A 27,768-nucleotide genomic window follows, 5' to 3' on the forward strand; every position below is an offset into this window, starting at 1 on the left:
ATATCAGAAAATACCAATTTCTTTGGAATATTTTTAAGACAATAATAAATGATGAAATTCAAATACAACTTTCCAAGTGTTTTCAAATTTAAGTTTATTTAAGTAATTAAAAAAATAAATGTAAAATAATAAATTTATGATGCTAATTTTTAAATATATTTTTATTATATGATAAATAATTTACCTATACTATTTTATCCAATTAGTCTTGGAAAAAAATAGTTTTAAAATTTTGCATTTATCCTTAAAATTTTGTATAATTTTATTTAAAAAAACAAATACTAAAAACAAAATTATTGAGTACAAAGCATAAAAAACAAAATTCCACGTGCATTTATCATGCATATCAAGCAACTAACAAATATTTAAAATTAATTTTTTTTTAATAATTAAAANAAAAAAAAAAAAAAAAAAAAAAAAAAAAAAAAAAAAAAAAGACTGCAGGGTACAATCATACAAGTACAAGCATCATTAAATTAATGTTTATAAATTATTAGTTATTTGACCCGATCAAATTCCGATTTTGCCCCTCAAAGAACATAAATAATTGGAGTAATGACCTTATGTGTGAGGTCAATTAAGTAAGTAGTAACAATGTTTGGTTTTATTTTAATTCTAATTATAATTCGAAAAATTTCGAGCCAGTTGAGTTGGTGAGTTGAGTAAACTCGAATAGAGTTCACAATCCAATCCACTATTTTCGAATTATTTTTTATTATTTAATTTTCTTTTAATTATCCACAATACATGTAACATTAATAACTAAAATCTCGTAAATTTAAATATCAAACATTTATAAGTCACAGCACATTACTAACATCAGTTACAACTCTCAAATATTCTTAAATTTTTATAGTAATTTTAAATGTAAGGTAGAGTTGGGTTGGATTGTAACTCTATTTTCGAGTTGCCCGACCAAAAAAAATATTACTCCACGAACTGACTCGAATTTTTTATCCTTAAAAAATCAACCGAGTCGGAAAACATCTAACAAAACCTAATATTTATGGTGTGAGTTAGGTAGTTTGAGTTGATCGTGTTATCAGATTATATGAATATTCTAAAAGAAAGGGTCGGACTTTGCATTCCTCTTATATTATATTATTTTTATTTTTTAGATTGATTTAAAAAAAAAAAAGTTTATTAATGATTTTTATGGTATGAAAATTTTATTTATTTAATTTTTAGAAACATTATTTTAATAAATTGTTTATTTCTCTCTCTAAATTTTAGGAATGGAGTAGAAGTTGGGAAATATGAAAAAAAAAACTATATAAACCGACTCCCGCTATTTCTTCAGCATTCATTACCACAGTCCCTGACCTTCAATTTCCCTCTCTCTCTCTAGAATTCTTTCAATTTCTTCCTTTCTTCCTTTCATGGATTCCCCTTCTCGATCCTCTGTCATAGTCATCGGCGCCGGTGCTTCCGGTGAGTCACTCTACTTCAAAGTCCTTTAATAATGCTTTACCTTCGTATATCATTATTGATTTCACACTCTGTTTCTGCGATGCTCTGTTTTTGTTCTCATTTGGTTGATTTTTTGATCGGAAGGTCTGTCGGCGGCGAAGGTGCTGGTGGAGAACGGAATAGACGACGTGGTGATTTTAGAGGCTTCCAAGCGTATTGGAGGAAGAGTATGTAAGGAGAATTTCGGAGGTGTATCGGTGGAGCTTGGAGCGGGGTGGATTGTTGGAGTCGGCGGTAAAGAGCAGAATCCGATTTGGGAACTTGCTCTCAAATCCAGTCTCCGTACATGCTTCTCTGATTACAGCACTACTCGCTACAATATCTACGATCGGAGGTTCGAATCAACTCCCCCGATCTTTGTGTTTCGGATTTCTTTTAATCCTCCGCATTTTCGGTCTGATTTTCTATTTTAGGGACATTATTTGAGTGCTATTGAACAATGTAATGTTGGTTGAGAGACGGATTTTGAACCTGCATCTGTCAATTTTTTGTTCCTTTTTGTGTCTCTCTTTTTTGTTTCCCGTCAATTTGAAGCGAGAATTTAGGTTACTGAATCAACGAGTTCGCAGTGGGAAAATTTTTCCGAGTGGAGTAGCGGCTGATTCGTACAAGAAGGCGGTGGACTCTGCGATTCAGAAGCTGAGGAACCAGGCGGCGGATGCCGCTGATGTCTCCATTGTATCGGAGCCGCCTTGGTAACTTCTTCTACAAGTTTATTGTTGGTTTGATGAGCATCTAAAAAAAGAGAGATAATTATGGCGTTAGTATTCTCAGAACACAAATTTTATGTGATCTCTTCCTTCTTTTGTTTTCAGCACGCCGAAGACTCCGATGGAACTCGCCATAGACTTTACGCTCCACGATTTCGAGATGGCAGGTCGTTTTGGTGCCCTAATTTTGTTGATGAGAATGTTGAATTGGGAACTGATTGTGTTTATGTGCAGAGGTTGAGCCTATACCGACGTTCTTGGATTTTGGAGAGAGGGAATTTTTGGTAGCAGATGAAAGAGGGTATGAATGTTTGCTCTACAAAATGGCCGAGGATTTTCTTTTGACCTCAGAGGGGAAAATCTTGGACACTCGTCTCAAGCTCAACAAGGTGAGCAAAAAATGAGTAATTACATTTCTTCAATGCCTAAATTTTATAAATTTTATTAAATTAATTTATTTGAATGTTAGTAAAATAATTTCTTTGTATTATTTATTATGAGTATTAATAAAATGTTTGAAAATTTATGGTTAATTTTATACTAATTGTTGAAATAATTTTGAAACAAATTGATAGTGTATACACCTCAAAAACTTTGCGTTAGAGATAATTCATGTGTTTTAAATGAAAATTTTGTCTGTTCTGGTTTTGATTACCTAATCATATGACGAAACAGAAAAAGAATTCAGGATAGAAATCCCGGGGTATCTGTTTTGTTTGCATGTGCTATTCTTAATTGTTGTTGAGATTGATGATTGACCCACTTTTGGGAGTTTGCAGATAATGACGTTTCCGAAACCCATTTCCATTCATATTTATGTGATTATTGTTGTCATTTCATTTCCCAGTTTATGTTATGTGTGTGTTAGCGTAGGTAGTGGTCAACTTGTTTTGCTTTAATTCTTTTAGCGGCTGACAAGACCTTATGATCCGCACGGGAAACCTGGCTGATGAGAAAAGTCTGTCTTGGGATTTGTGAGCTTTTGCAATATAATATCTGGTTGAAATTAGTGACAGCCGCCTGTAGCCCATATGATCTGCATAGCATCGACTTCGATGTTTTAATTATAGGCGTGTTGTCTATGGCTACATTCTTGGATGATGAAAGTGATGTTATATCATTGTGGAGAGTCGTGTTCGTCTAACATGGTATCAGAGTCATACCCTAAACTTAATCGTGCCAATAGATGGGTAAATCCTCAAATATCGAACAAAGGACTCCAAAAGAAAAGGAGTCAACACTCCTCGAAGGCATAGTAAAAAATGACTAAGACTCCAAAGGAGTCGAGCCTCGATTAAGAAGAGGCATACTTTGTTCGAGAGGAGGTGTTGGATGATGAAAGTCGCTAATTTAGGAAATGATCATGGGTTTATAATCGAGGAATACTATCTCCATTGGTATGAGCCTTTTTAGGAAGCCAAAAGCAAAGCCATGAGAACTTATATTCAAAGTGGACAATATCATACCATTCTGGAGAGTCATGTTCGTCTAATATGCATAACCGTTTTACTTATTTTCATGTTAGATAGACTTTTATTATTGTTATTGTATCAATACTGGAGTGTGTAACCGATCACCAAATTCATTTCTAGCTAAAACGAGTAGTCAGCAGCTATGGGTTGTGATGAGTGGTTAAATCGGCTATGAGTTCTAGATGGAGTTGACTGCTGTGTCATATCCTTATCTGTTTTTCTGTTCATGTCCATGACGAAATTTATGCATAATTTTTTGCAGGTTGTTCAGGAAATACAACACTCGAGAACCGGCGTTACTGTAATAACGGAGGATGGATGCATCTATGAAGCCAATTATGTGGTTTTGTCTGTCAGCATTGGTGTTCTCCAAAGCCACCTAATTTCTTTCACTCCACCTTTACCCGTACGTTTCCTTCCATTATTTATTAATCTCTCTCTCTCTGACTTTTGTCCCCTACAATTTATGACGACGTGTCGTATCTATTGCCCCTTGATTTGTGAACCTCTATATAGAGACCAATTTCCCCGTCTTCTAAGCTCGATGGGGATGAATCTTGACCCTTAATATTCATAACACAATAAATATCTCTGAGGTGGTAACATATTCCCACACCGCTCTCTGTTTCTGTGTACTGATACTCCTTGTGATCTTTTATTTTTATATAGCCGCTGGGTTTACTACTATTCAACTAAACAGGGTGGTTTTAAATTAATGAAACAGAGTTGGAAAACAGAGGCCATAGAGAAATGTGACGTGATGGTATATACAAAGATTTTCCTCAAGTTTCCATTTAAGTTCTGGCCGTGCGGCCCCGGAAAAGAATTCTTTATTTATGCCCATGAAACCAGGGGCTACTACACGTTTTGGCAGGTTCGTTAATACTTTTCTTCTTTCAATAACTTTTCTGTTGTTGTCTCTTCCAGCTAATACTGATCTCATCATTTCCACTCATCCATAAATAATGGGTGAATAAACAAAGCTTCGTAGCTAGAAGAATTATATACTTACTTGCCCATATAAGCCACAGGCTAGCCAGCCAGGTCTTAGGTTGACCAAGTAGTAGCCGTATGACCTGTGCTGTGCTATGCATCAAATATTTTTTCATATGTTAGGTTCTTATATTAGTTTACTCTTTATCGCTATTGACTTATTACACGATTGGAGCTTGGATGTACTTTCATAATGAATCATGCCTCAGGTGTGCACATGGGTCACATGCACCCTATTTTATATTAGTCAAATAGTGTTCTATTAATCACGATGCTAGTCCGAGCATAGTTCGAGTGATAAAAAACCTAGTACCATTTCAAATGTTGATAGTTCGATCTTATCTAAAAAAAAAAAAGGCTAAAGCTTATTAACTCAAAACAATTTAGTAAATAAACTATTAAGTTAGAATTCTTAGAACGGTTGATTATTATGATTATCTTTTAATGGGTAATTGTAGCTTCATTAATATGTTTTCCACTTTGTATACTATGCTTTAAGGACCTACAATCTTTGAATTCATTGACCCGTACTAGGATGCAACATTTTCTTTACAGTGCTTTAAGTTCTTCGAAGATAATCCTTTGGCACTCTCTTTTATGGTTGATTTTCTTTTCCATTGCTTTGTTGATGTATTTGTCAGCTATCATCGCTGTCAAAATCTTCTCTATGAACATTATGGCATTTGATACTCGTATTCTACATATCTGCATATCTGCTTCTGACAACGTTATGGCATTTTTTATCTTCTATCTATGACTGCTATGGATCAATAATCACACATACTACTGTCTAACTGACCTATGCTGATATCAGAACATGGAGAATGCCTATCCTGGGTCCAATATCCTTGTAGTGACAATAACGAATGGAGAATCGAAACGTATCGAAGCTCAATCTGATGAGGAGACATTGAGGGAATCCATGGAAGTGCTTAGGGATATGTTCGGACATGACATTCCAGATGCTATTGACATACTTGTTCCTCGCTGGTGGAGTAACAGGTTCCAGCGTGGTAGCTACAGTAACTACCCCATCACCTCTGATTGCCAAGTTATTCAAAACATTAAGGTTTACTGCCAACTCTTTCTGCAAGTTTTCATTTCTAACTGATTGCACAATTGATCGATCGGGAATCACTTTGAAAGTAGAAACTCTCTCTAGAGGCATGTGAATACCAAATAATCTTTATACCATCGAACTAAGTCAAGCACATAACTAACGTAATTCGTCAAAAGAGCATGTGAGATCCCACATCGGTTGGAGAGGGAAACTAAGCTTTCTTTATATAGGGGTAGAAACCTCTCTCTAGCAAACGTGTTTTAAAACCTTGAGGGGAAAGGCAGAAGGGGAAAACCCAAAGAGGACAATATCTGTTAGCGGTGGGCTTGGGCTGTTACAATTGGTATCAGAGCCAGACATAGAGCGGTGTGCTAGTGAGGACGTTGAGCCTCGAAGGAGGGTGGATTGTGAGATCTCACACCGATTAGAGAGGGGAACAAGTGCCAGCGAGAACGTTGGACCTCGAAAGGGGAGGGGGGTGGATTGTGAGATCCCACATTGGTTGGAGAGGGGAATGAAACATTCTTTATAAGGGTGTGGAAACATCTCTCTAGCAGACACGTTTTAAAACCTTGAGAGGAAGCCCAGAAGGGAAAGCCCAAAGATGACAATATCGGTTAGCGGTGGACTTGGGCTATTATAGAGCATAAAATGAACTGAACTGAAATGTGACAGCATCCTAGTGTTGTGTTCACGAGTTGTGAAACTTCGGTTTGAGTTTGTTTTCGTTGTTAGTTAGTTTTGCTAGTGTTACTTGGTTAGTAGGTTAATATCATCCAGTGTTGATCTCTTATAATTCTTAAAAGTTTTAGATTGTTTTGATATCATAGATATTTCATTTTAACCAATTCGCTTTTGCGGGCGTGTCGTTTCCAGGAGCCCATTGGACGTATCTTCTTCACCGGAGAACACACAAGCGAAAGATTTAATGGCTATGTACATGGTGGATATCTTGCAGGTTTCAAAACATCTACTAACTAATATGGTTTCATTGGAGACTTTACATACTTCAAATACATGTTTTTCTGATGAGATTCTCTTTCATTGACCAATGGAATAGGCATAGACACAAGCAATGCCTTGTTGGAAGAAATCAGGAAAGAAGATGAAAGAAAAAGCGACGGTCAATCGTTCTTGTTAGAGCCATTGCTAGCTCTAACAGGATCATTAACTTCGACCCAAACCGAAGCAGCCTCAGGCCTTCACAAATGTGATCTTCCAACACAATTGTACCTTAACAGCAACCACGGCATCCCGGAAGCAATTTTATGACTACATGGACGACATACAGAGGAACATGGATCTCGTTTGTACGACAAAGACAACACGGTTAAGATGAGTTCGAATCCAAATTCGATTCGGGACTCCAATACCGTACATGAAGAAGAATGCATGAAATGAAGCAGGAGATAGTTAAAGAAATAAAGCTGAAGATATGATGGATGATCTTCATAGAAACCAAGGTGTGCCCACTTTTCTAGTTATTGAAGGCTTTACTGTTACCTATCTTTTAATACAAGAAAGAACTCTCACTTTTCAGGTATCTCCAATCACCATTGTTGTTTACTCATAGCTGTTCTTTATAATTCTTTAGTATCTGTAACGCCCCAGATCCACCGCTAGCAGATATTATCTTCTTTGGGCTTTCCCTTTCGGGCTTCCCCTTTCGGGCTTCCCCTCAAGGCTTTAAAACGCGTCTACTAGGGGAAGGTTTCCACACCCTTATAAATGGTGGTTTGTTCTCCTCCCCAACCAATGTGGGACATCACAGTATCATTCTTAAACGATATTAGTTCTACGATTAATAATTCATGAAAGTAGCAACAATATGAATACAACTCAACGGTGATTGATATCTACGATTTCTCTAGAGGTTGAAAATTCAAATATTTATATGACTCATTTCAACCGAGACTAAAATGTGAAGGATTTTAAATTTCAAGGACTAAATTATTAGATACATTTTTATAACAATCGAAAGTGCAAGAACTAAATAGCTATAAACTTGACGAAAAAATAATTCAAATCTCGCATTTCGCAACTTAGAAGTGTTTTACGTACCTCAGCAATATGTCGGAGAGTTCAAGGATCTAGATGCTCGTTGGCGACTACATGATCGATTACGGAGTAGCTGTGGAGATGGATTTGCTCTAAATTTGCAGAGAATAGTTGCTTAAACGACGAGCAATACTATCTTTCTTAACGAGAAAACGAGCTTTCATTGAGAAAAACGAAGGCACCCAAAGGGAGTCCAATAAAGCAAAGAAATTCTTTGGCACAGAGACAGAACATTTAGAGTTCATAAGGGATCTCATTGCAACACAGAAACAACTGACAGAGACCAAGAAAAACCTTTTAACATCGGAAGAAGGAAAAGACAAAGAACTGAAATGGTCATACCATGTTTGTTCTGGAAGAACATAGAGAAATTGTCTCAACCAAAGTACTTTTCATAGAAGGCTCTAGAAATAGCAATTGAATTCCCTTCAGCTTTAACTGGGTATGTTTCTGAAGCAGCTTGCCATTTGTTTGAGAACAGAATCCATTCTCTTCTCCACTCTTCCAAATGGAAGCTCTCGTTTTTTCTCAGGCTTTTTGATACGTAATAAAAGTATGTCAGAGCTCTTGGAAGATAGTAGCCTTCAACAAGCCCACTCCAGTACTTATTTGCTGATAAAGAGCACAACAATATGTTCATTTCAAAGAGAGAGCATGATATATAATAGTATTTGTAACCGGCCAAACCCGCCGCTAGCAGATATTGTACTCTTTGGGCTTTCCCTTCAAGGGCTTCCTCTTATGGTTTTAAAACGCGTCTGTTAGGGAGACGTTTCCACACCTTTACAAGGAATGCTTCATTCCTCTCTCCAACCGATGTGAGATCTCACAATCCACTACCCTTGTGGCCCAACGTCCCTACTGGCACACCGCCTAGTGACTGGATCTGATACCATTTGTAACAGCCCAAACCCACCGCTCGTAGATATTGTCCTCTTTGGGCTTTTCCTTCAAGGGCTTCCCCTCAAGGCTTTAAAACGCGTCTGCTAGGAAGAGGTTTCTACACCTTTATAAGGAATGTTTCGTTCCTCTCTCCAACCAATGTGGGATCTCACAATCCACCCCCTTGGGGCCCAACGTCCTCACTGGCACACCGCCTAGTGACTGGCTCTGATACCATTTGTAACAGCCCAAACCCACCGCTAACAGATATTGTCCTCTTCGGGTTTTCCCTTCAAGGATTACGCCTCAAGATTTTAAAACGCATCTGCTAGAGAGAGGTTTTCACACCTTTATAAGGAATGCTTCGTTCCCCTCTCCAACCGATGTGGGATCTCACAATTTACCCCCCTTGGAGTCCAGCGACCTCGTTGGCACACCGCCTGGTGACTGGCTCTAATACTGTTTGTAACAGCCCAAACCCACCGCTAACAGATATTGTCCTCTTTGGGTTTTCCCTTCAACGATTACGCCTCAAGGTTTTAAAACGCATTTGCTAGAGAGAGGTTTTCACACCTTTATAAGGAATGCTTCGTTCCCCTCTCCAACCGATGTGGGATCTCACAATTTACCCCCCTTGGAGTCCAGCGACCTCGTTGGCACACCGCCTGGTGACTGGCTCTAATACTGTTTGTAACAGCCCAAACCCACCGCTAACAGATATTGTCCTCTTTGGGTTTTCCCTTCAACGATTACGCCTCAAGGTTTTAAAACGCATTTGCTAGAGAGAGGTTTCCACACCTTTATAAGGAATGCTTCGTTCCCCTCTCCAACCGACGTGGGATCTCACAATCCACCCCCCTTGGAGCCCAACGTCCTCGTTGGCACACCGCTCGGTGACTGGCTCTGATACCATGTGTAACAACCCAAACCCACCGCTAGCAGATATTATCCTCTTTGGGTTTTCCCTTCAAGGACTTCCCCTCAAGATTTTAAAACACATATACTAGGGAAAGGTATCCACACCCCTATAAACAATGCTACGTTCCCCTCTCCCACCGACGTAGGATCTCACAGTATTAAAGTTAATAATATTACCATAATCATGAAGCTTGCTCTGATTGACCTCAGTGTTATCATACCACATAGTCACTTGAGTTCTTGCATTCCATTCATACTGAATCAAGAAGAGAAAATTTGAAGCTTTCTTTACTTGACCAAAAAAGGTAGCAATATGGTTCAAGTATCATGCCATTAGAAAGGGGTTATTCCTGACCTGCTTCATCTCAGATGGATTTGTGGCAAGCTTCTTTGCACTTTCAAGCCATGTTCCAAGCAGAAAATTTGAATCAGAAGCAAGCAATCTGTCAATATCTCTTATTAATTGAACAAATCTCTTGCTGTGATGATTCAGAGCCGCCACATTCTTGCGCTGAAAAGAAGATATAGCTTTCAAATATTCTTCATTTGCCAGCTTCCCTAGCACTTGCCGCGTTAAGTCAACCAAGTCATATCTGTTCAATGATATTCAATAAAGCTTCATTGTTAGCTTCTCTATGAACATGTTGCATTGGATCTTATCAGACATCCTTACGACTCGACCATATGCATATGGAAAACGTGTCGTTTTACCTATATGTAGCGCTGTTGCGGAGATTATCACCGGCTTTAAGGAGTAGCTGCAAGGCATTGATAACCTCCTGAGTGGAATACCATAGATGTGGCATTTTCTGATCAAAGCTTGAAGATGGATCCCAATCTGGAAGTTTGACTATGAAATCATTGTTATGGTCCTGGAAAACAACAAGTTCAAAGGAATGGATCAGTGAAATCAGGCAAGACGGAGTTAACTTGATAGAAAACATGGTAGAAGCACACATATTAGTTTAAAAGAATCCATATTGCAGTTGGGCATGGTGTTACAGTCGCACTTTTCTTGGTAGCGGACTTTGTGATTGTGCAGAACTCACTCCCAACATCGAGTGAGTTAAGTCAATCCGAATTCGTGTTGCCTGCGGCCGGGCAACGTATGCTCAAGCCTCTGGCCCCATTTTGAGAAGAAGGTTTTAGAAAACGGGGGCGGAGGGATTTTTGAAAGAGAGTTTAAAAGCAATATTGAAAGAAGGTTTTGAAAGCAATGTTATAGGCTATAAGTGATAAAGGAAACACAACGACTTATATAGCATATAACTCTGGGTGGGGAGAACTGACAATTAGTAGCATCCCACTTGTAACGACCCAGATCCACCGCTAGCAGATATTGTCCTCTTTGGGCTTTTCCTTTCAGGCTTTCCCTCGAGACTTTAAAAACGCGTTTGCTAGGGGAAGGCTTCCACACCCTTATAAAGGGTGATTTGTTCTCCTCCCCAATCAATGTGGGACATCACAATCCACCCCCATTCGGGGCCCAGCGTCCTCGCTGGCCCTTTCTCCAATCGATGTGGAACCGCCACCAAATCTACCCCCCTTTAAGGCCAGCGTCCTTACTGGCACACCGCCTCGTGTCTACCCACCTTTGGGGAACAACGAGAAGGCTGACACATCGTCTAATGTCTAGCTCTGATACCATTTGTAACGACCCAGATCCACCGCTAGCAGATATTGTCCTCTTTGGGCTTCCCCTCAAGGCTTTAAAACGCGTCTGCTAGGGGAAGGTTTCCACACCCTTATAAAGGGTGATTTGTTCTCCTCCCCAACCAATGTGGGACATCACATCACTATAATACATTTTGAGGCGATTCAGGTCAGGCAAGCCTAGACGTGATTTCGCCGAACAGTCATAGAGAGAATTAATGACTAGTCGCATCCCCCTATGATACATTTTGAGGCGATTCAGGTATAGCAGACCTAGACGTGATTTCGCCAAACAGTCATATAAACGAAAAATACAATAGTAAGACCATACAACATGATATCAAATAAAGGGTTTGGCGTGACATGGGCATGCAGCCATAAACAACACGCCTTGAACGAGCATGACTTTGACACATAGCTCACCCATATCAAGTCTTCAAGACAAACATTAAATGCAACAAATCCAGTAAAAATAAAAAGACAAGAGAAGTGTGCATTTCATCTTGTGTTAACTAAATGATTCTCTTGAATTAGAAATAAGAACAGTCTCCAAAGTTTCACAATTTCAACAGAGCTTTTTAGGCAAAACAACCAATTTTCACGATTTCGAAAAATAGTCGAATCTACACGTAACTAGTTTGAGATGACTTTAGAAAAAACTGCTTCTACTTGAAGCACTTCTAAAGGCTTTTTTTTAGAACTTTCAAGGTTATTTTTATGGTTAAACAATATAAATTTCTTTTCTGAACATTATGCCTCAACTTTACATACCGCAATGCCATCAGTGCAATTGTAAATTGTATGATAAAGAACGTTCCAAGCTGCCTCGACGTAACGATCTGCTTTGCCATAACGACAACGGGAGTAGGTCTTCAACCAATCCTACAGATGATTACAAGATTTCATTATGGCCCTTACATGATCATCATAGAATTATTTCATGGAAGTTTACATAAATCCATTGTATGCAAGAACACTCAATTGTGTCAGCAGTGGATATTACAGGAGAAGAATAAGAATTGTGACAGAGAGAGAATGAGAACAAAGAAGATAATATCAGTTCCAAGAGAATATGTAAAAGCTATCAAAGTACGTGGACTCACTATAGCCAATGTTCAAATGCAACAGCCTAAGCTCACTGCTAACAGATATTGTCCGCTTTGGCCCGTTACGTATCGCCATCTGCCTCGGGGTTTTAAAACGCGTATACTAGAGAGAGGTTTCCACACCCTTATAAGGAATGCTTCGTTCTCCTCTCCAACCAATGTGGGACCTAACAATCCACCCCCTAGGGGGTTCCGCGTCCTCACTGGCACGCCGCCCTGAACCTGGCTCTGATACCATTTGTAACAGCTTAATTCCACCGCTAGCAGATATTGTCTGCATTACATATCGCCGTTAGTCTCACGATTTTAAAATGGGTCTGCTAGGGAGAGGTTTCCACACCCTTATAAGGAATGCTTCGTTCTCCTTTCCAACCGATGTGGGACCTAACAATCTACCCCCCTAGAGGGTCCAACGTCCTCGCTGGCACACCGCCCTGAACCTGGCTCTGATACCATTTGTAACAGCCCAATTCCACCACTAGCAGATATTGTCCGTGTTACATATCGCTGTCAGTCTCATGGTTTTAAAACGCGTCTGTTAGGGAGAGGTTTCCACACCCTTATAAGAAATGCTTTGTTCCCCTCTTCACATTAAAATAGCATGAAGTTTCTTTCAAACCAAGATATTGTGGTTCTTCGTACTTTTATCTCCGGGTGGTTAAAACATACACGACTCTGAACCGTGTAAATCTCTATGGTTCCTTCAGATTCTCTGATCTATGGAGAGAAGGATTGACAAACTACTAAAAAAGCCAACATCTAATAAGTTATTATGCAGGTTGCAACATTATAACAGTCCAAGTCCACCTCTAGCAAATATTGTCTTTTTTGGGCTTTTCCTTTCCGAGTTTCCCCTCAAAGTTNTGGATATTACAGGAGAAGAATAAGAATTGTGACAGAGAGAGAATGAGAACAAAGAAGATAATATCAGTTCCAAGAGAATATGTAAAAGCTATCAAAGTACGTGGACTCACTATAGCCAATGTTCAAATGCAACAGCCTAAGCTCACTGCTAACAGATATTGTCCGCTTTGGCCCGTTACGTATCGCCATCTGCCTCGGGGTTTTAAAACGCGTATACTAGAGAGAGGTTTCCACACCCTTATAAGGAATGCTTCGTTCTCCTCTCCAACCAATGTGGGACCTAACAATCCACCCCCTAGGGGGTTCCGCGTCCTCACTGGCACGCCGCCCTGAACCTGGCTCTGATACCATTTGTAACAGCTTAATTCCACCGCTAGCAGATATTGTCTGCATTACATATCGCCGTTAGTCTCACGATTTTAAAATGGGTCTGCTAGGGAGAGGTTTCCACACCCTTATAAGGAATGCTTCGTTCTCCTTTCCAACCGATGTGGGACCTAACAATCTACCCCCCTAGAGGGTCCAACGTCCTCGCTGGCACACCGCCCTGAACCTGGCTCTGATACCATTTGTAACAGCCCAATTCCACCACTAGCAGATATTGTCCGTGTTACATATCGCTGTCAGTCTCATGGTTTTAAAACGCGTCTGTTAGGGAGAGGTTTCCACACCCTTATAAGAAATGCTTTGTTCCCCTCTTCACATTAAAATAGCATGAAGTTTCTTTCAAACCAAGATATTGTGGTTCTTCGTACTTTTATCTCCGGGTGGTTAAAACATACACGACTCTGAACCGTGTAAATCTCTATGGTTCCTTCAGATTCTCTGATCTATGGAGAGAAGGATTGACAAACTACTAAAAAAGCCAACATCTAATAAGTTATTATGCAGGTTGCAACATTATAACAGTCCAAGTCCACCTCTAGCAAATATTGTCTTTTTTGGGCTTTTCCTTTCCGAGTTTCCCCTCAAAGTTTTAAAACACGTCTGTTAGGGAGATGTTTCCACGCTCTTATAAGGAATACTTTGCTCCCCTCTCTAATAGACGTGGGATCTCATAATGGTGTGAATCACGATATTGCCTCAACTATGTATTTCTTTTTTAAAGGAAACAAAAACCATTCATTGATGAACTATTAAAAGGCATTTAGATCAAAACTACCTGGACTTCAACTTTTTTGCTGCGAAATGCCATTTCAGACATCAATTCATAAACGACCGAATTATGCTCTATTCCTTCCATGCACATGCCAACGCCAACCTACCATAGGGAAGGAAACACCATGTGTAAGAGGATCAAATATCAAGAGTTCCAATCTTTACACTCTACTTTCACATGCATGAATGGGATGAAACGAAGAAATATAGAACTATGGTCGACAAAATATACAGCGAACAAACATATCTTCTGTTCTCTAAGAAATATTAGCTAGCTGCATGCTCATATGAGTGTTGAGGATTGTTGGGAGGAAGTCCGATATTGGCTAATTAAAAGGATGATCATGGATTTATAAGTAAGGAATACGACCTCCAATGGTATGAGGCCTTTTAAGAAAACCAAAAGTAAAACCATGAGAATTTATGCTCAAAANCACCCTTATAAGGAATGCTTCGTTCTCCTCTCCAACCAATGTGGGACCTAACAATCCACCCCCTAGGGGGTTCCGCGTCCTCACTGGCACGCCGCCCTGAACCTGGCTCTGATACCATTTGTAACAGCTTAATTCCACCGCTAGCAGATATTGTCTGCATTACATATCGCCGTTAGTCTCACGATTTTAAAATGGGTCTGCTAGGGAGAGGTTTCCACACCCTTATAAGGAATGCTTCGTTCTCCTTTCCAACCGATGTGGGACCTAACAATCTACCCCCCTAGAGGGTCCAACGTCCTCGCTGGCACACCGCCCTGAACCTGGCTCTGATACCATTTGTAACAGCCCAATTCCACCACTAGCAGATATTGTCCGTGTTACATATCGCTGTCAGTCTCATGGTTTTAAAACGCGTCTGTTAGGGAGAGGTTTCCACACCCTTATAAGAAATGCTTTGTTCCCCTCTTCACATTAAAATAGCATGAAGTTTCTTTCAAACCAAGATATTGTGGTTCTTCGTACTTTTATCTCCGGGTGGTTAAAACATACACGACTCTGAACCGTGTAAATCTCTATGGTTCCTTCAGATTCTCTGATCTATGGAGAGAAGGATTGACAAACTACTAAAAAAGCCAACATCTAATAAGTTATTATGCAGGTTGCAACATTATAACAGTCCAAGTCCACCTCTAGCAAATATTGTCTTTTTTGGGCTTTTCCTTTCCGAGTTTCCCCTCAAAGTTTTAAAACACGTCTGTTAGGGAGATGTTTCCACGCTCTTATAAGGAATACTTTGCTCCCCTCTCTAATAGACGTGGGATCTCATAATGGTGTGAATCACGATATTGCCTCAACTATGTATTTCTTTTTTAAAGGAAACAAAAACCATTCATTGATGAACTATTAAAAGGCATTTAGATCAAAACTACCTGGACTTCAACTTTTTTGCTGCGAAATGCCATTTCAGACATCAATTCATAAACGACCGAATTATGCTCTATTCCTTCCATGCACATGCCAACGCCAACCTACCATAGGGAAGGAAACACCATGTGTAAGAGGATCAAATATCAAGAGTTCCAATCTTTACACTCTACTTTCACATGCATGAATGGGATGAAACGAAGAAATATAGAACTATGGTCGACAAAATATACAGCGAACAAACATATCTTCTGTTCTCTAAGAAATATTAGCTAGCTGCATGCTCATATGAGTGTTGAGGATTGTTGGGAGGAAGTCCGATATTGGCTAATTAAAAGGATGATCATGGATTTATAAGTAAGGAATACGACCTCCAATGGTATGAGGCCTTTTAAGAAAACCAAAAGTAAAACCATGAGAATTTATGCTCAAAATGGACAATATCATACCATTGTGGAGGTCCGTGATTCCTAACATGGTATCAGAGTCATATCCTTAACTTAGTAATGTCAATAGAATCCCCAAATGTCGAGCAAAGAAGTTGTGAGCCTCGAAAGTGCTAAAAAAGTGACTCAAGTGTCGAACAAAGGGTGTACTTTGTTCGAGGGCTCCAAGAAAGGAGTCGAGCCTCAATTAAAGGGAGATTGTTCGAGGGCTTTATAAGCCTCAGGGGAGGCTCTATGGTGTATTTTGTTCGAGGAGAAGATTGTTAGGGGGAGTTCCACATTGGCTAATTAAGAGGATGATCATGAGTTTGTAAGGAATACTATCTCTATTGGTATGAGGCCTTTTGGGAAAACCAAAAGTAAAATCACGAGAATTTATGCTCAAAGTAGACAATATCATACAATTGTAGAGCTCCGTGCTTCCTAACAAGGAGTTCATGTGCAAAATGCATCACGTACATAAGACCTTAGTAAATTATACAATACAGAATGAAACATACCATTGTTGAGTTTTCACTTGCAAGGGCATCGACCGGACCGGAAGAGATTGCATCCAATACACCATACATTTCTATATTTCCACCAAAGTTATGCAACATACACCTGAAATCAAACTAGGTTTTAATAAACTTGTGAAATAAAAACATCGAAAGGACATTGTTGAGAAGTTCCGATGCTTCTTTGAAAATGGTAAGAAATGGGTTACTGACCATACATAGGGTGTGCCATAAAATTGAGATGATGTTTTCCAAATAGGCTTGACGTCCGCAAAAAGATCAAGAACAATCATTTTCCCAAATGGGACTGAATGAAGTAGTGCCTGCAGATCCCATAAAAGATGGCTAATAAATGGTATTATGAGACAACCAAAAGGCTAGAAAAAGAGCCACTTTTACATTAATTAAATATTTACATTCAGCATATGTTGCTAGCATTTGATAGTTTGACCGTTGATTACACAACAGTCATAGAAAAAAGACAATGGTGAAACCAGTAATGGTGTAACATCCCAAGCCTAAGTCCACTATTAGCAGATATTGTCCTCTTTGGATTTTTCTTTTGGGCTTCCCCTCAAGGTTTTTAAAACGTGTCTGCTAGGGGAGGTTTCCACACCCTTATCAAGAATGTTTCGTTCTCCTCCCCAACCGATGTGGGTTCTCACAATCCACCCCTCTTCGAAGTCCAGCATCCTCGCTGGTACTTGTTCCTCTCCCCAATCAATGTGGGATCTCACAATCCACCCCCTTTCGGGGCCAAGCATCCTCGCTGGTACACCGCCCAGTGTCCACCCCTTTCGGAGCTTAGCGTCCTCACTAGCACACCACCCAGTGTCTGGCTCTAATACCATTTGTAACAGCTCAAGTCCACAGCTAGCAGATATTGTCCTATTCGGGCTTTCCCTTTCGAGCTTCCCCTCAAAGTTTTTAAAATGCGTCTGCTAGGGAGAGGTTTCTACACCCTTATAAAGAATGTTTCGTTCTCCTCCCCAACTGATGTGGATCTCACAAATAGACCATAGATAAATGATTTTTTGTTAGACCCACTTGGATTTGACATCATCCACCCCCATCAACCCATATTGCAAGCAGATGGGTTCTGATTTCTTTTCTTTGATTCAGCCTACTTTTAGAACTTCTATAAGTTCGTTTTCTGGCCAACGTTCTCTTCCAATTCACGGATACCGAAACACCCTTCATTTCCATTAGACTTCCGAAGTCTAGATCCATGCTCAAGAACAGTTACTCTTAGGACAATTCGAGAGGTACCAATGTACATTCCAAAGCAAGAACTGTATCTCTTTCGATACACCCATATATTTCCCAGCCTCATTCCTGTTCCCCTACCCTAAACAATTCCCTCTAACAACCTCCAACTATCCCACATAACTACAAACCAGTACAACTTTAAACAAGAGATGAGGACATTGGGTGGGACTCTTTAGATCAAATACATCCTTTACCAGTAACAATGACTGTTAAGAAATTCTATGTGGCTTGTGTGCGTACATACTTTCATTTGTTCAGGTTTCCAAAAAGTAGAGTCTGAATAGAAGAGCCATCCCTGCACACAGATAGAACAATCAATTTAATACAAATATAGAAAGAAAAAACACTCATCAAACTAAAATTTGTAAAACATTTGATTTGCATAAACACCCCCGAAACTTGAATGAACCCGTCTTTCTATTCTACAATTTTGAATCTGCTGAACTCCATAAACAGTGTGGTTACCAAGTTAACCTTCGATATGGTTTCGTTATAGTTGAAGAAAAACAAACATTTATGCCTAGTTTGATGATGATCTTGTTTTTAGCTCTATGTTGTTCAGAATCAAACTTACTCACTAGACATTTATTTTCCTACATTTCTAACTTTTTAAAATAGCCTTTCAAGTTCGAGCGAAATTCCAAAATGAAGTTCGAGAAACCAAAGGATTATAAGAAATAAAATTTTACTCTATAAACAAAAAAGTTTAACATGAAACCAAAAACAAAACTGTTGTAAAAAAACTTGTTTAGATAGTGAATTGCGGCTATGACTAGTCAATTAATTAAGGACACAAAACTATCTATTGTAACATGAGGAGCATACTTGCATAAGCCACACAGCATCCTTATCAGCTTTCACCATGGCTTTATAGACAGAAGCTCCAAGTGATGAAATATATGAAGTGTCATTGGTAGGTGGAGTATTTTCATTGAATGTATCACTACAATGAACAGGATATATATCATTCAGTTCTCCATGGCAGCAAGATATGATAAATAAGGGAAGTGAAGGAATTTCTCTAAATCTAGTTATTGCAATGATCTGTTAGAGATTAAACTTGTTTCATGCACTTAAATTCTAGTGTTTTTTAACATGTTCCAAAACAACAAGCCTAAGGGTCCTCATTTGGAAACAAGGGACACATTTAGTTCTTTGCTGGAATGAATAATAATGCAAAATGAACTATGGACAGCCATTGTGTGAATTCTGTTTTAGATTCAAATTTTTTTTTCTCTCTCTACTACTGCAATAGCCCAAGCCCACCATTAGCAGATATTGACTNGTACTTTGTTCGAGGGCTCCAAGAAAGGAGTCGAGCCTCAATTAAAGGGAGATTGTTCGAGGGCTTTATAAGCCTCAGGGGAGGCTCTATGGTGTATTTTGTTCGAGGAGAAGATTGTTAGGGGGAGTTCCACATTGGCTAATTAAGAGGATGATCATGAGTTTGTAAGGAATACTATCTCTATTGGTATGAGGCCTTTTGGGAAAACCAAAAGTAAAATCACGAGAATTTATGCTCAAAGTAGACAATATCATACAATTGTAGAGCTCCGTGCTTCCTAACAAGGAGTTCATGTGCAAAATGCATCACGTACATAAGACCTTAGTAAATTATACAATACAGAATGAAACATACCATTGTTGAGTTTTCACTTGCAAGGGCATCGACCGGACCGGAAGAGATTGCATCCAATACACCATACATTTCTATATTTCCACCAAAGTTATGCAACATACACCTGAAATCAAACTAGGTTTTAATAAACTTGTGAAATAAAAACATCGAAAGGACATTGTTGAGAAGTTCCGATGCTTCTTTGAAAATGGTAAGAAATGGGTTACTGACCATACATAGGGTGTGCCATAAAATTGAGATGATGTTTTCCAAATAGGCTTGACGTCCGCAAAAAGATCAAGAACAATCATTTTCCCAAATGGGACTGAATGAAGTAGTGCCTGCAGATCCCATAAAAGATGGCTAATAAATGGTATTATGAGACAACCAAAAGGCTAGAAAAAGAGCCACTTTTACATTAATTAAATATTTACATTCAGCATATGTTGCTAGCATTTGATAGTTTGACCGTTGATTACACAACAGTCATAGAAAAAAGACAATGGTGAAACCAGTAATGGTGTAACATCCCAAGCCTAAGTCCACTATTAGCAGATATTGTCCTCTTTGGATTTTTCTTTTGGGCTTCCCCTCAAGGTTTTTAAAACGTGTCTGCTAGGGGAGGTTTCCACACCCTTATCAAGAATGTTTCGTTCTCCTCCCCAACCGATGTGGGTTCTCACAATCCACCCCTCTTCGAAGTCCAGCATCCTCGCTGGTACTTGTTCCTCTCCCCAATCAATGTGGGATCTCACAATCCACCCCCTTTCGGGGCCAAGCATCCTCGCTGGTACACCGCCCAGTGTCCACCCCTTTCGGAGCTTAGCGTCCTCACTAGCACACCACCCAGTGTCTGGCTCTAATACCATTTGTAACAGCTCAAGTCCACAGCTAGCAGATATTGTCCTATTCGGGCTTTCCCTTTCGAGCTTCCCCTCAAAGTTTTTAAAATGCGTCTGCTAGGGAGAGGTTTCTACACCCTTATAAAGAATGTTTCGTTCTCCTCCCCAACTGATGTGGATCTCACAAATAGACCATAGATAAATGATTTTTTGTTAGACCCACTTGGATTTGACATCATCCACCCCCATCAACCCATATTGCAAGCAGATGGGTTCTGATTTCTTTTCTTTGATTCAGCCTACTTTTAGAACTTCTATAAGTTCGTTTTCTGGCCAACGTTCTCTTCCAATTCACGGATACCGAAACACCCTTCATTTCCATTAGACTTCCGAAGTCTAGATCCATGCTCAAGAACAGTTACTCTTAGGACAATTCGAGAGGTACCAATGTACATTCCAAAGCAAGAACTGTATCTCTTTCGATACACCCATATATTTCCCAGCCTCATTCCTGTTCCCCTACCCTAAACAATTCCCTCTAACAACCTCCAACTATCCCACATAACTACAAACCAGTACAACTTTAAACAAGAGATGAGGACATTGGGTGGGACTCTTTAGATCAAATACATCCTTTACCAGTAACAATGACTGTTAAGAAATTCTATGTGGCTTGTGTGCGTACATACTTTCATTTGTTCAGGTTTCCAAAAAGTAGAGTCTGAATAGAAGAGCCATCCCTGCACACAGATAGAACAATCAATTTAATACAAATATAGAAAGAAAAAACACTCATCAAACTAAAATTTGTAAAACATTTGATTTGCATAAACACCCCCGAAACTTGAATGAACCCGTCTTTCTATTCTACAATTTTGAATCTGCTGAACTCCATAAACAGTGTGGTTACCAAGTTAACCTTCGATATGGTTTCGTTATAGTTGAAGAAAAACAAACATTTATGCCTAGTTTGATGATGATCTTGTTTTTAGCTCTATGTTGTTCAGAATCAAACTTACTCACTAGACATTTATTTTCCTACATTTCTAACTTTTTAAAATAGCCTTTCAAGTTCGAGCGAAATTCCAAAATGAAGTTCGAGAAACCAAAGGATTATAAGAAATAAAATTTTACTCTATAAACAAAAAAGTTTAACATGAAACCAAAAACAAAACTGTTGTAAAAAAACTTGTTTAGATAGTGAATTGCGGCTATGACTAGTCAATTAATTAAGGACACAAAACTATCTATTGTAACATGAGGAGCATACTTGCATAAGCCACACAGCATCCTTATCAGCTTTCACCATGGCTTTATAGACAGAAGCTCCAAGTGATGAAATATATGAAGTGTCATTGGTAGGTGGAGTATTTTCATTGAATGTATCACTACAATGAACAGGATATATATCATTCAGTTCTCCATGGCAGCAAGATATGATAAATAAGGGAAGTGAAGGAATTTCTCTAAATCTAGTTATTGCAATGATCTGTTAGAGATTAAACTTGTTTCATGCACTTAAATTCTAGTGTTTTTTAACATGTTCCAAAACAACAAGCCTAAGGGTCCTCATTTGGAAACAAGGGACACATTTAGTTCTTTGCTGGAATGAATAATAATGCAAAATGAACTATGGACAGCCATTGTGTGAATTCTGTTTTAGATTCAAATTTTTTTTTCTCTCTCTACTACTGCAATAGCCCAAGCCCACCATTAGCAGATATTGACTTCTTTGGGCTTTCCCTTCTAGGCTTCCCCTCAAGGTTTTAAAATGCGTCTACTAGGGAGAGGTTTCCACACCCTTATAAGAATTGTTTCGTTCCCCTCTCCAACCGATGTGGGATCTCACAACTACCTGGATGCAATTTCATATGCTTCCAAATTCCCCATGAGTTGGTGCAATAACTCATAAAGGGCATTCTGATCCATTTAAACTGTGTTCCTTTGGGAATTGGAATATTTTCCTATAAGACACAAATGAAAACTAAGCATTGAGAAAGGTTAATACTGACTAAGAAAACCTTACAAAAAGTGATGTTCCAACACATCGATCCATATAATATACAGTGACTTAATGCACAGGGAAAGTGCTTATCCATCAACAGGAAAACAATATACATCAAGAAAAAACGTGATAAAGATAATATTCAGTACTACAAATAATTGTTACCAGTTGTAAATGTCTGTTACATCCCCATACTCTGCAGAAAATACAGAAAATGTGAAAAACAAAAGCATAATAGTTCAATGTCAAAAGTAATGTGTAACTTGAAGAGATATCTTTTGTGAACAATCTATATTTCCAATAGCATGACAACAGCATACTATTAATCTATAAAAATATTTTAACATACTTAAAGCTGAAATTGATAGGTAGCTAGTTGACATGCATCATATGATCATACACAACAAATTATACCCGTCTTAAAAGAATGCATCCGTTTATGCAACGCAGACAGGCTCCCGATGTAAAGTATGTTGATATGGGGTAGATTCTATTATTTTGAACAATAGTTCTAAAAATAATGTCCTTGCTAACTGCATTTAGAATCTTTTTTGTAATTTTATTGTGTTTTCTTTTGATGTGTAAACGCAAATAACCTATTATAAAAGGGAATCGTTATCACTTAAAAAAGCATGACTTTGTGAATAGCAGCTTTGATGAACACAATACTATTAACTTTTACCATTCATTCGATCTCAATTTTCAACAACGATTTTGAAAAACAATCCTTTACTTTCTAATTGTTAACTGAAAATCAGACTGTTGTTCTTTCGACATGGTGATAAGCGTGCATGATGAGATACCAATATTAAAGCATGAGAAGAGCAACGACTTGGCCGATAAGCTAATTTTACGTCATAGCAAATTCGAGAAGAGCTTTTAAGTCAAAGCCAACGGATGGAAGTGCACCTTTAATTTGTTGTCTGATAAAAGCCTCCCCAATCTTGACAAACAGAGGATCAGAAGGATTAAGAAGGTATGTACAGCATGTACTAGGATCAGCATTAATTGAATTCCTAACAGGGGAAAACAAAATGGAAAGCTTTAGTTCGTAGAAATTATATTTAGTAATGGGAAACTTATCATAAGAAAAAAAAATTAAGAATTATCATATCCCATATAAAGGGAAACAAAAATGGGATACCAATTTCCTAATCTAGTTATGTCTGCTGAGGGAAATCTTTTTGCCAAAGCTGCTGGAACATTTCCAGAGAATGATGGTAGAACTGAAAAGAAAAGAAAGAAAAGCCTCTGTTAAATAATCAAGTTTACAAACAAAATGACATGATTAATTATCGTCACTTTCTGTAACAGCTCAAGCCCACTGCTAGCAGATATTGTCCTCTTTGGGCTTTCCCTTTCGGGCTTCCCCTCAAGGTTTTTAAAACGCGTCTGCTAGGGAGAGGTTTCCACACCCTTATAAAGGGTGTTTCGTTCTCGTCCCCAACCGATGTGGGATATCAGAATCCACCCTCCTTCAGGGCCCAGCGTCCTCACTGGCACTCATTCCTTTCTCCAATCGATGTGAGACCCCACCAAATCCACCCCCCTCTGAGGCCCAACGCCCTTACTAGCACACCGCCTTGTGTCTAGCCCCTTCGGGGTACAGCCTCCTCGTTGGGACATCGCCCGGTGTTTGGCTCTGATACCATGCCCAAGCACACCGCTAGCAGATATTGTCCTCGTTGGGCTTTCCTTCAAGGTTTTTAAAATGTGTTTGCTAGGGAGAGGTTTCCACGCCCTTATAAAGGGTGTTTCGTTCTCCTCCCCAACCGATGTTGGATATCACACTTTCATAACCATTAAGTTATCTTTATAACTTAATCTAATAACTAGAATTAGCAAACCTGGAGTCATCCCCAACTCTCGCATTCTGGAAAGTATATGTTTCTGTAAAGCTAATTGTTGATCCAACCAACTTTGTGATAAAGGCCCACCCCACCTTTGGTAAGATAGATGTCAGTGTATATGAATGGAACAAAGAAAAGATGAGAACATCAAGGAAAGCCGGATTATCTTCAGTAGCCATCTTAGAATGCATCATGTAAGTTGGAAGTGTTTCTGTAATTGATTTACACTCAAGTCTTAAGAAACATTTCAATTAACAAGTAACGATACGAAAAGTAAAAACGAATATTATAAGTTATAACAATTATTTCGTGATTGAGGGCCACAAAGAAGGCACAAATAACTAAATCTTAATGCCCATACCTTTATCTTCCACCAGTTGAGAGCTTTTCTTATTAATAAGTGCTTAAGAATGCCAATACTTAGTAAAGCAACCCACCAATACATGGATGTGCATTCTATAAGTGCTCATATATTTCTATGTAGCATACATGCATAAATTGTAAATAACATGTTGAGATTGAATATATGACTTCTGGGTAAATTTTTATGTTCTATAGTTCAAGAAGTTTAGGCAAAAAAATCAAGAACAATTAATTTCACCCACCCATGTAGATTTCCCATGCGAGCCCAGGCAAGGAAAGCAGGTCCACCAAAGAAATTGTCCAAATCTTTGACAGTGAGGTTAAAATCCTACAAGTAAAAAAAGAAAAAAGTAGTGTCACTCAGGTGAAAGTGAAAATATGATAATACTAATTGACAGCGACCCTATGAACACCATTTAGAAAGAGAAAAGAGAGAGAGAAAAACTCGAGATTATTCACAGAGGCAGACTCTTAGTTTGGAACGGAGTCCTTGAACATGACCTTTATTTCTTCCTACAAATAATATGCACAATTTCGAGCGGTGAAATAGAAAACTCCACCAAAAATGGGGAGACTTGTGACAAATGCCTTTGCAAAATGGAAGGACATTAACATCCAAGAAAAAAATAACAAGAACTCTTCAATCCATCTGAACCAGATCCTTACAAGAGTAAATAAACGTTTCAAAACAATCATTTTCTATTTTTTATACTATGTATCATAGTAATTATCCTTTTTCAATTTGGGAGGAGATGCCTGAGTAGACTAAAGCGTCGGATTGCTAATCCGTTGTACGAGTTTTGAACGGAGGGTTCGAATCCCTCTTACTCAACAGTGCCTGTCTCCAAAAGTTCATCCTATTTCGAGTCGTTCTATTCTCTAGTCCCAACCTAGTTGGAATCTCAACTCTAAAAATTAAATTTGAATCTCAAGAAGGTGCAGATTTGGTTCCTAAAATAAAATAAGGTCTTGGTAATTGCTCACCCTGAAAACACTTCTCCAAATTGATTCTTGCCCAGTGAATGCCAAAGGAAGGTTAATTCCATGGAGGGCCATCCAGTCTATCTCTTTCTCCCATCTTTCCCAATCCCACCACACATAGGAATCTGAAAAGTGGATTGAAATATCGGATAATACTCGAAAAGAAAAAGATGTGTTATCTAACTGATCTCTAGTTCAATAAGCATAAATGTAAATACTTATCATTTAAAGAGAAGAAAAACCAAGAAGATTAAAGAATTGTGATGAGCATGATATTGATTTCATGGATTGATATCCAGAAAGTCCTTGATTCAGTTTTCTATCCCTTCTTGATATGGTAATCATCTTCCTCAATCTACTTTCCCCCCCTCACATTCACCAAAAATGAACTTTATTTAGCATATTCTATATAATTTAAAGTAAAAACCCTTTGCATGCTAGAACTTGACATTCATAACTCTTAACGCAGAGGTCGAATCAAATCACAAATAAGAAATCAGCACTTACAGCTTGAAGTAACAACATTTTGGTAATAGTTCCATGGCACGGGCCGCTTAACCACAACTCCGTTACCCTCTAAAAGAGGCAGAGATCCTGGTTTAGGAATAGAAGCTAATTGAACTCCACCAGTCTTGTCCCAGGAAACATGAGCACCACACCAATATTTTAAGTACCAGTAAAGACCAGACGTAATTTCAACCGCGGTGGTGCCTCGAATCCTTGAGAAGATTGCCAAAAAAAACTAAAATAAGTAAAATATAGTTCTTAAATCACCATTAAACCCAAAAGCTTGAGCTGATAGGTTATAGTAAATTTAATTATATCGAAACTCTGACACTTATACTAACATATCCCTCTAGGAGTGGTGATTGGAAGAGTCAACCATTCTATAAACGAACATAGCTAAGCATTACATTAATGAATAGAAGGGAAAGTGATCAAAATTAAGTTAAAGCGTCTTAACCATTTGTTGGTGGAAAGGCCAACGAAACACTTGTTGAGGATTGTTGGGAGGGAGTCTCACATGGGCTAATTTAGGGAATGAACATGGGTTTATAAGTAAGGAATACATCTCTATTGGTATGAGGCCTTTTGGGGAAACCAAAAGCAAAGCCATGAGAACTTATGCTCAAAGTGAACAATATCATACCATTGTGGAGGTTCGTGATTCCTAACATGGTATCAGAGTCATGCCTTTAACTTAGCCATGTCAATAGAATCCTCAAATGTCGAACAAAGAAGTTGTGAGTCTCGAAGATGTAGTCAAAAGTGACTCAAGTGTCGAACAAATGGTGTACTTTGTTCGAAAACTCTAGAGAAAGAGTCGAGCCTCGATTAAAGGGAGGCTGTTCGAGAGCTCCATAGGCCTTGGGGGAGGGTCTATAGTGAATGATCATGGGTTTATAAGTAAGGAATACATCTCCATTGGTATGAGGCCTTTTGGGAAAGCCCAAAGCAAAGCCATTGTGGAGAGTAGTGATTCTTAACGACACTTATTCTTTTCCTTATACTTCATCAATATGAAAGGAAACATACAATATCTCTGCGCCATTACTGCTTGAGGGCTTGAAATTACTGATCAAGAAGCAGCTTCCTCCACCACAAACGTCCTGATGATAAATAGAGAATCAGAAAACACGATTAGAGTTCATTTTTCCCGGAAATTTGGAGAATGCTTAACGTGCTGATTACAGAATACAAAATTAGAATGAAAAGCATAATTAGGGCTCAAAGATTGTGGCACATTTCACATTATCACTTGAGATTTCTCTAAAAATGCGATCGGGATATAAAAACTGAAATTGAACTGAAGAAAACACAAGGGGGGCGGAAAGTTCCCAATCTTGGTACCCTAGAAACAATCTGAAACTTGAAGCTATCCACATGAGTCGGAAGCAATCGCCGGAGAAGACCCTTCGCCGCAGCTTCCTGAATCGAAGGAGATGAAGTTTTGGAATCCAAACGATGGATTATTGCTTTAATTGCTTCTTGTTCCGATAGAGCAAGCGGAAATACGAAGAGAATCAAAACCAAAATCAAGGAGTTGAACTTCGACATGCTTCGATGGTGTTGTTAGAGAGTGGGGATCAAACCATGGAAGGCTCTGCTCAGCTCAGCTCAGTGCTCACCGTTAAAAAGAATAACCAGAAAACGGTCAACGGAGGTATCATTGGGTCGCACCAAGGTTATTTTTA

At 38.8% G+C, this 27,768-nt stretch overlaps 2 protein-coding genes across 3 annotated transcripts; one reads left to right on the plus strand and one right to left on the minus strand.

Moving 5' to 3' along the window:
• Positions 1-1,322: 1,322 nt before the first annotated feature.
• On the plus strand, positions 1,323-7,371 carry LOC111778547 (polyamine oxidase 1-like). Of its 2 annotated transcripts, XR_002812567.1 has the most exons (11): positions 1,323-1,431; positions 1,555-1,804; positions 2,040-2,165; positions 2,286-2,347; positions 2,415-2,569; positions 3,915-4,058; positions 4,377-4,526; positions 5,460-5,714; positions 6,582-6,663; positions 6,766-7,168; positions 7,246-7,371. XR_002812567.1 is itself a non-coding variant. In XM_023658442.1 (10 exons), exons 1-10 carry the CDS (start codon positions 1,380-1,382, stop codon positions 6,975-6,977), a joined length of 1,488 nt encoding a protein of 495 aa, XP_023514210.1. In that variant the 5' UTR covers positions 1,323-1,379; the 3' UTR covers positions 6,978-7,275. The 2 variants fall into 2 exon arrangements, 1 of the variants encoding a protein (XP_023514210.1); XM_023658442.1 differs by having other exon boundaries at positions 6,766-7,275.
• Positions 7,372-7,955: 584 nt separating this feature from the next.
• On the minus strand, positions 7,956-27,743 carry LOC111778548 (alpha-N-acetylglucosaminidase). The gene is made up of 19 exons (XM_023658444.1): positions 27,425-27,743; positions 27,110-27,183; positions 26,081-26,292; positions 25,577-25,698; positions 24,835-24,920; positions 24,227-24,321; positions 23,524-23,605; positions 23,289-23,395; positions 22,545-22,575; positions 21,645-21,762; positions 21,064-21,114; positions 19,764-19,873; positions 19,554-19,656; positions 15,708-15,806; positions 11,988-12,098; positions 10,275-10,435; positions 9,919-10,156; positions 9,741-9,819; positions 7,956-8,375 (listed from the first exon to the last, which is right to left on the minus strand). The coding sequence occupies exons 1-19, from the start codon at positions 27,629-27,631 to the stop codon at positions 8,140-8,142; spliced, it is 2,322 nt and encodes a 773-aa protein (XP_023514212.1). The 5' UTR covers positions 27,632-27,743; the 3' UTR covers positions 7,956-8,139.
• Positions 27,744-27,768: the final 25 nt, after the last annotated feature.

The sequence above is a fragment of the Cucurbita pepo genome, chromosome LG17, assembly GCF_002806865.2.
Source record: "Cucurbita pepo subsp. pepo cultivar mu-cu-16 chromosome LG17, ASM280686v2, whole genome shotgun sequence".
Classification (NCBI taxonomy): Eukaryota; Viridiplantae; Streptophyta; class Magnoliopsida; order Cucurbitales; family Cucurbitaceae; genus Cucurbita; species Cucurbita pepo.